General features: G+C 43.1%; 1 protein-coding gene across 3 annotated transcripts in view; it reads right to left on the bottom strand.

Moving 5' to 3' along the window:
• Positions 1–645: 645 nt before the first annotated feature.
• Positions 646–9,437, bottom strand: part of DUS3L (dihydrouridine synthase 3 like) — a 48,376-nt gene continuing 39,584 nt past the window's right edge. For all 3 annotated transcript variants that reach the window (XM_073629657.1, XM_073629658.1, XM_073629659.1), the window contains exons 13-14: positions 3,830–3,958; positions 646–786 (exon numbers count right to left, since the gene is read on the bottom strand). In XM_073629657.1, coding sequence (XP_073485758.1) covers positions 714–786; positions 3,830–3,958 — 202 coding nt within the window. In that variant the 3' untranslated portion in view covers positions 646–713. The remainder of the gene's footprint in view (positions 787–3,829; positions 3,959–9,437) is intronic.

Below are 9,437 nucleotides of genomic sequence, written 5' to 3'. Positions count from 1 at the left end.
TCACTTGGGTAAAATCGGATCTATCTATACAGTTCTAGTTGCTTTGGGAGGGGGTTGTCCCAACCTGGCGAGAAGGTGACATAATTGGCAGTGGAACTAAATGCGTTCGGTTTACAGCCACCTGAACCGAGGGCTGACTCTCTGGAAAGCAGGCTTATCCACAAACACTGTATAAGACAGTTAACATGCCAATCTGCATTGAAAATGCTTGTTTAGCACTCTGAAAGGAAAAAAAAAAAAAACTAGAGATTTTAGAAGGACTTTAATTTCTCTTCTTGGGTTTACATACACTCTAAATTGACTTTACATTTCCACTCCTAAACATACAGGGGTGAATTTACTAAGATAGAGACTGTGCACTTTACAAGTGTAGTTGCACTCATTCCCCCCCGAGTATAAGTGGTAAAGCTTTGTAAAGAATACCCGATCAGGTGCAAGGAAAATAATAAAAAAAAGGCATTTTTTTGCTTACACGTGATTGGATGATGGAAATCAGCAGAGCTTTACCACATTTACTAAGCCCTGTGGAAAATGAGTTACTGCACTTGCAAAGTGCACAGTTTGTCTTTAGTCAATCCACCGAACATTCTCCACAGTCTGTACCCCAAGCTTGGATTCAAAGGAACAAATACAATGTACTTTACATTCATTTAAATCATTTATTTAAAAAATAAAATATCCATCCATTGGTCAAGTGTTTGAAATAAAAGAACTCATTTGTAAGAATTAGCTTTGTGTTTTGGAAGGAAGGTGAAATTTGGAGGAACGGGTCCCAGCAGCATCTCACTGCAAAAAAAAAAAAGACAATCATAATCTAGAGACGCACAGCAAGCATCTTCCATAAATGTTATCCAATAAACATACACATTACGAAGGCCCGAGCCCCTACCAACTTCTGTTCATCATCTTCCATCTGCAGTAAAGGAAACTTGCAAGAAGGATTTATGGAGGCTGCCACTTCTCCGCTCTATTGAACATGCCAGCTGCCTGGCTCTCTCTAGTTGTGAAATCAGAACTACGCATCTGCTTACCCATTATAGGGGATTCATTCAGAAAGTATGCTATATGGTTAAAGTGTTTGTTAACTCACCCCTACAAATGTACATAATCCTGCTTCTCCGTGTTAAATTTAAAAAAATGCCTGTGATCACGTTACCGGCCGTGTCTCCTCTCTGCCCAGCCGACAGATGCAGCGGGCGAGGCCGAGATTCCCCCGCTGAAGTCAGCCGGAATGAGAGGAGGAGAGGAGAGAGCGACCCGGCTGGTCACGTGACCGCGGGGAGCCACTCTAAAATACAGTAAAGGAAGTATTTTTTTTTTTTTTTTATAATTTTTTATTTTTCAAAAAGTTTCAAAAAGTTTTTGTAACTAATATATATCAACATAACAAAAAGTCATGACAGTTTGCATAGAAACAATCACAATATAAGTAGTGCAAACATTGTAAAAAAAAAAAAAAAAAAAAAAAAAAGAGAAACATGGTGAGGATATCTGTATAGGTGGAAGTCAGCTTCTTCCCGAATTGGGGCATGTATAATAAGAAAAAAGTACATCCATACAGTATCTATATTGCTATCGCAGTAACATGTTCAAAACACAAGGATGCTCAAGAGGACATATAATTTGGAATCAAAAAGGAGCAGAAATGGAAGGTACTGAGCAATATTTTGAATCATCCCAAGGTTTCCAAATTTTTTCGAATTGGGGAATTTTACCTTCAATTTTTGCTGTTAAATGTTCCATTTTACGTATATCTGCAACAATGGCAAGAGCGTGGTGTAAAGTGGGAACGTTGGTAGAGAGCCAAAGTCTAGGGATGGCTCTTTTTGCTGCCAAAAGTACAAAGGACCCTAGTCTCTAGTGATTTAGGGATATCCGGGAAGGGTAGACCTAGTAAGAAATGTATGGGATTCAATTGAATAGGCGTGGCGAAAAGTGATTGCAATATATTTTGTATCTCAATCCAATATGCACTTAGGACGTGACAATCCCAGAAAATGTGAAGATGTGTACCTACGGACTGCCGGCATTTTTTTTAATTAAACACAGAGACAGGAGCGCCTGTCATTAGGGAACTAGCAGGATTATATGCACTTTAAAACGTTTTGAGAGCAGCAGGAGCGGAGCGGGTGGGCACTGACACAGGGGCAGACAGGCAGAGAGGGGAGGGGGGAGGAGGACAGAGGAGCACATAGGACGACAGGAGAGCTGTGGCTGACGAAGGCACATAAACTGACCACAGTGTCAGGGCTCAGCAGCCATGATACACCGTGGTCAGTTTACAAAGGCGGAAACTGGCAGGATCAGCCAGGTATTTCAGGTGTTACAGGGGGCCAAATGACACAGGACAAGCACTGTTCTGTATAAAATGCTTTAAAGGAGCAGGATTCCTTTTTTGGGGGGGGTTAACAAATGCTTTAAAGGTTTGTTGCTAGGTTACCCATCACACCTATATAAGCTTGTTGGACATTCCATTCTAAAACCATGGGCATTAATATGCAATCGGCCCCTCTATAACAGGCTCCGGTCTTCTGGGAAGGCTTTTCATTAAGATTTTGGAGTGCCTGGGGGGAATTTGTGCCCAATTAGCCAAAAGAACGTTTCTGAGGTCCGGTACTGATGTTGGATGAGAAAACCTGCCTTACAATCAGTGTTCCACTTCATCCCAAAGGGTTGAGGTCAGGATGTTTTTATGGAGCTGGCTTTGTACACAGGGACATAGTCATGCGGAACCTGAAAAGGACCTTACCCAAACTTATTACAAGGTTGGAAGCACACAGTTGTCTAAAATGTTTGTGTATGCAATAAAATGAAAGTGGTTCTAAATCCTTAACATTTTTTTTTTTTTACCTCAAAAGGGTAAGTTCACCTTTATAGAAAATCTGTAACGTGAACTTACACTGGATTTGAGCGACTTTGACAAGAGCCAAATTGTAATGGCTAAATGACTCGGCAAGAGCAACTACAAAACTTCAGCTTCCCAGTCTGCAATGGTCAGGACCGACCAAAAGTGGTCCAAGGAAGGAAAACTGCCAACAGGGACATGGCAGCCAGGGCGCATTGATGCCTGTCCGATGGAAAGGTGTCAGAACACATAGTGCATTGCAGTTTGTTGTGTATGGGGCTGCGTAGCTGCAGACCAGTCAGGGTGCCCATGCTAACCCGTGTCCACAGCCAAAAGAGCCTACTATGGGCACGTAGTCATCAGAACTGGACCACGGAGCAATGGAAGAAGATGGCCTGGTCTGATGAATCATGTTTTTTTTATTTTACAGCATGTGGATGGCCAGGTTTGCGTCATTTACCTGGGGAAGAAGGTGGCACAAGGATGCACTATAGGAAAAATGCAAGCCAGCAGAGGCAGTGTGATGCTTTCTTTATTGGCGACACTGCCTCAATGGGTCAGGGCTGTCTTGGCGGATCAGTGCAAGTCTACCTCCTAGTTTCTTTGAAAAAAGCTTTGTGCCTACTACAAAACATGTCAGAATTGTACAGTCTGGCTATTTTATTAAAGGAAGAATATTATTTTGCATCTTGGTGTGCAGTGTTCCCAATGACGGGGCACATAGTGCCCTATGTCTCCTTCTACTGACCACAGAAACCATGTAATTTTTTTTTTTTAATACTGACCACCAAGGCCATGGGGCTTTTCTACCCCCACTGGCCACAGCCTGGGTCTCCTATAGTCTGAAGGACAATAAACTGGCCCTTTCTTTAGATAGTTTGGAGACCCCTGTTCTAGACAGACACTACTTTCACTATGGAAGGGACATAAGACTGTCAGATATGGGAACCAACGAAGCAGGTCAAACGCTTAAAAACTAATCACCTGATCTTTATCCAGTCTCCCACATTCTGACTTGCCATTAATGTCTCCATGTAGTCTCTTCCCATATAGTAGGGCGGACGTTCATTGATCTTCTGAGGCAGACGTTCTAGTAAGCCAACAGGAATATACCTGCATCCAAAAAAAAAAAAAAAAAAAAAAAGATTAAAGAAGTACTTGGCAACAATTACAAGAAGTGAACTGTTTATGCTATATAACATACTGTACAATGCTGATTTTCTAAAGCAAGAAATTGAAATAATCTGAATGTTATATTAACCCTGTTCTGTTGGTCATACTCAGATATGGCACCAGCTTTAGCGATGTGCTGCAACGTGTGTATGTACAGTTGCCATCACTGTTCTGTGCTGGAAGTACTCTCAATTGCACGCCTTCAACTCTATGACTGCACTGTCACTGTTTAAGATCGGGTGCCAGCAGGACTGGCTGCCAACCACAGTGATCGCAATAGAGGGACATTTTGAAAAAGGTGCTGCTCCCCTAATGTAAACCAATAACTACTCTCGGCTTCTATCTTTTTGGCAAAATCAAGCCATTACTCCACCTGAATAAAGAGGCCCAATTATAAAAAAAAAAAAAAAAAAAAAAAAAACAAACACACACACTACAAAATTACCCACTCTTATTTATACAGTAAAACCTTGGATTGCGAGCATAATTTGTTCCGGAAAAATGCTTGTAATCCAAAGCACTCTTATATCAAAGCAAATTTCCCATAAGAAATAATGGAAACTCAGATGATTCGTTCCACAACCATTTACTCATAAGTCCTTCAGTTTATAGTCTATATAACAAAATTATAGCAATGTGACAGATTGTGTAACCATAAAAATAGGATTTTTTTTTCCTACAGATTACCTGTAAAATCCTTTTCTTGGAGTACATCACGGGACACAGAGCAGCTATAGTAATTACTATCTGGGTTATACACCACCTATAGGTGAATGGACACTGGCACACCCAAAAGACAGGATGTCCCCCCTCTATATAACCCCTCCTATACAAGAAGTTCCTCAGTTTTGTAGCAAGCAATTCCCAAAAGAGGGGAGGGGCCTCTGTGTTCCGTAATGTACACCAAGAAAAGGATTTTACAGGTAAGCTGTAAGAAAAATCCTATTTTCTTTGTCGTACATCACGGGACACAGAGTAGCTATAGTAATTACTATCTGGGATGTCCCAAAGCAATGCCCCTGAGGGGAGGGAGACACCTTTATAGAAACTGCCACCAAAGAAGGACCTACTCTGCTATTTGTAATACGCTGAGGCCAAAGGCAGTATCTTCTACGTGATTGACATTGACCTGTTAAAAATCCTGTAGATGTATAAACAAAAGACCAAATAGTGGTCTTGTGCACCTGGGCCACTGACATCTGATGATGGATGGCCCAAGATACTCCCACACCTGGGCTCTTCTGGCAGCACAAACCAGGATTCCTGACTTGTACCGACATCTCAAGTAGACCCTAGAGTAGGTAGCGATCTTTATCCTGCCGATTGTGGATTAGGAGAAAAATAAAAGTCAAAACTTCAAGTGAAAAACTAGAAACCACTTTAATAAAAATGGATGAGGATGCAAAATCACCGTATGATGCGAGACCAAGAATGGCTCCTTGCATGAAAGAGTGGCCAACTCTGACACTCCACTTCGTGAAGCGATAGCAACCAAAGAAGCCATCTTCTGAGATAAAAGGACCAACAGAATGCTCTGCAAGGACAGTCAAGATCAATTCAAGTCCCAAGAACACAAGAATGGCCTGACAGGCAGGACTGTCCAAGTTACATACTCTATGAGGTATGAAACAAGGAGTGAGAAACAATGGCCCCTGGAAAAAAATGGATAGGGACGAACTCTGACCCTTAACGGTACTTAAGGCCAAATTCCTTTCCTCTACCGATTGGAGAAAGAAAAAGAAAACCTCCCACCCACATATTTCTGCGGGTGCCACTTCCTGACTTCATCCCAGGCAAAAAAATATTTTTAAGTCCTGTAATTGAAGTTCCCCGAAACTGGCTTCCAGGAGCTCAACAGTGCTGAGATACAGGACTCAAGACCATCAGGTCCTGCTGGACTGGGAGTGTCCAAAGGAGCAACCCCTGCAAGACTCGCTATGCCTGTGTACCAAGCCCCCCTTGGGCTAATTCGGCCAACACTAATATCAGTGTTACCACCTTACGGATTCTTCGCAAAAGATGTGGCAGAATCCGAAACGGGGAAAAAAAAAAAATAGTCAAATAAGCAAGAACCAGACCTTAAGGTGTTACCAGTACATATACCCTTATTGGCAGTGGGACTATTGTCCCGGACACACCTGTCCCAAACTGTTGTAGAACTTGGAATCTAGTAGATTCCCCTGCAGAGATCCCTTTGCCACTTATCCTATACCTGGAATATGTATTGGCGATAGAGACAGCACTTGTACACCTCCCTGAGTCGCATGACCTCTTGTGCTGCCCTGGTTGTTGAGAGATATATATATATATATATATATATATATATATATATATATATATATATATATATATATATATATATATATATATATATATATATACATATATACACACACACACACACACACACACACACACACACACACACACACACACACATATATATATATACCTGCAGAGGCATTTCCAGATTGAACCTACAACAGGTTTGTCCTATAATCCACAGCAAGGCACACTGGCCAAAAATTCCAAGCTATTGGACAGTATTCTCTCCTGTGGAAAACAAGCCAACTGAACTGTAGCCAGCCTCAAGTCAACTTAGAGAGACTGGCATCAATGGTTATTTTCCAAATTCCTGAAAAGGAAGGATATCAAGCACCAATTTTTGCTCTGCAACACCCCGGAAACAGAGCCTTCCAGCAATGCAATGCCTGGATCTTCAAGTTCCAGACAGAGAATGAACCTCTACCAAGGCCTGGAGTAGGGCTGTATGTAGAGAGCGTGCTATGACCTAAACACAGCTTCCTCCTGTAGAAATATATTAAAGGAACCCCTGGAATTGACGGCTTCCTGAGCAAAGAGTATTGAGGTGTCTTCAGAAAGCCCAGCACTGGGGCTAGATGCTTTGAGAACCCTCCAGAGCTGTGGCAAACCCAAAGGGAAGATTCACAAAAAAAAAAAAAAAACGGCTTTCCACTGCAATTACAGAAATCTTTGATGAGCCTGGAAACAAACTGCCACACAAAGATGTCCGTTTACAGATGATTATGGACCCCAAAATCTACCTCTTGCAGAGAGGTCATCATTCAACAGTCTAGCCTATCTGTAACAGGATGTTCAGCGGCTTGAGATCTTAAGACCTCATGTCCCCATTTGGCTTTGTAACTGCTACCATTTAATTGTCTCAATAATGAGCCCATAACTTCTGTTCCAAGAGCAAATGCAAGGCAAAAGACTGAAGACTCTGTGACAGACCCAGACAGTCCCAAGAGATGCACTTAACCACTTGCCGACCAGCCGCCGCAGTTCACTGCGGCAGAATGGCACAGCTGGTCGAAGCGACGTTATGTTACGTCGCTTCACCCTGTGGCCACTAGGGGCGCGCGCGCCTGCTGCACGCCCCCCGAGCCAATGTGAGTGCCCGGCGGTCACGATCACCGCCGGGCTCCCACTATTGCCGCTGACACACGGACAACCAGGATCTGTGTGTGTAAACACACAGTTTACGATTCTCAGAGGGGAGAAGTGACAGATCGTCTGTTCATACAGAGTATGAACAGCGATCTATCTCTTCCCCTACACAGTCCCCTCCCCCCTTCAGTTAGAAACACAAACAGGGAACACAATTAACCCCTTGATCGCCCCCTAGTGTATTTGTGCGCTGTAATCAGTTTTGTTCTAGTGTTAACCCCTTCACTGCCAGTGACATTTCTACAGTAATCAATGCATTTTTATAGCACTGATCGCTGTATTAATGCCAATGGTTCCAAAAATGTGTCAAAATTGTCCGATGTGTCCACCATAATGTCGCAGTCCCAATAAAAAAAAAAAATAAAAAAAAAAAAAAAAAAAAAAAAAAAAAAAAAAAAATCGCAGATCGCCACCATTACTAGTAAAAAAAAAAAAAATCAATTATAAAGTGCCATAAAACTATCCCCTATTTTGTAGGCGCAAGAACTTTTGCGCAAACCAATCAATATACGCTTATTGCGATTTTTTTACAAAAAAAATATGTAGAATACATATCGGCCTAAACTGAGGAAAAAAATAGTTTTTTTTATATATATTTTTGGGGGATTTTTATTATAGCAAAAAATGTAAAAAATTGTGTTTTTTTCAAAATGGTCGCTCTTTTTTTGCTTATAGCGCAAAAGATAAAAAAACGCAGAGGTGATCAAATACCACCAAAAGAAAGCTCGATTTGTGGGAAAAAAAAAAAAGGACTTAAGGACTCAATTTTGTTTGGGTTCAACGTTGCACGACCGTGCAATTGTCAGTTAAAGCAGTGTCGAATCGCAAAAAGTGCTCTGGTCAGGAAGGGGGTAAAATCTTCCGGGGCTGAATCGGTTAACCTACCAGGTTTCTGCTGGCTAAAGATGGAACAAACCACCTCAGAGACTGCCCTAAGATTTTCTGGCCTGAGATGCTTTTAAAACCCAACAGCCGGGTGGGGAAAGCTTACAGCATCTGGTATCCGGGGCAGTCTCCCTCCCATCTATATACTAACCAGGCTTGATCCTGCTTAGGCTTCAATCAACCAAGATGATTAGGGTGATGCGGCCGCAGTCTGGCAAAAAAAAAAGAATGCGCCAGGAAACACTGCAATGCCAAACACCACAGTGGCTCAGATGCACCCGAAATCACTGTCTATGGGGAGATGTGGACACCGCCAGATCCCTGAACCTGAGAGCGGTGCCCCTGCTTCCCCCGGCTGTCTCTCTTTTCTAGAACCATTTAACTGGTATAACAGGTAAATAATGCAGCAACTATATTATCCAACCTAATATACAGTCCTCCAAGGCTGCCCCACCCCACACCCTGCTCTTTCCTCACAGCATTTGATTGAAAGCAGCAGGAGACAATGGCTCCCTCTGCTGCCTCAGTCCCCATGAGTAGAGGGACAGGGGAGAGAAGAGATGCAGCCGGGCACAGTGCTGGATCGATTGAGGTGGGGGGAGCATAGCAAGTTGCAAAATTGAAATGCATTAAGGTAAACGCATGTAAATGGCTTACTTTAAAGGAGTTGTAAACCCCCATTCTATGCATTAAGGTAAAATACTTTCTGCGCTGCAGCTGCCCCCAAGAGCCCCCCCTTTTTCTTACCTGAATCCGACCATTCCAGCGACGAGAACGAGCCCAGCAGCTCCAGCCGCTGTCTTGGGTCCTCATTAGATTGAATGATAGCAGTAGGAGCCATTGGCTCCCGCTGCTGTCAATCAAATCCAGTGACACAGGAGCAGGGGGTGGGGCAGAGTCCTGCTGTTTGTGTCAATGGACGCAGCAGCAGGAATCCGGAGCGCGCCCGCATGGGTGCCCCTATGGAAAGAGTCTCTCCGTGGGGGCACCCGATGAAGAGGAGGAGCCAGGAGCGCCACCGGGGGACCCCAGAAAAGGAGGACCGGGGCCGCTCTGTGCAAAA

The sequence above is a fragment of the Aquarana catesbeiana genome, linkage group LG05 (assembly GCF_042186555.1).
Source record: "Aquarana catesbeiana isolate 2022-GZ linkage group LG05, ASM4218655v1, whole genome shotgun sequence".
Lineage (NCBI taxonomy): Eukaryota > Metazoa > Chordata > Amphibia > Anura > Ranidae > Aquarana > Aquarana catesbeiana.
This window is presented reverse-complemented; position numbering and strand designations above follow the sequence as displayed.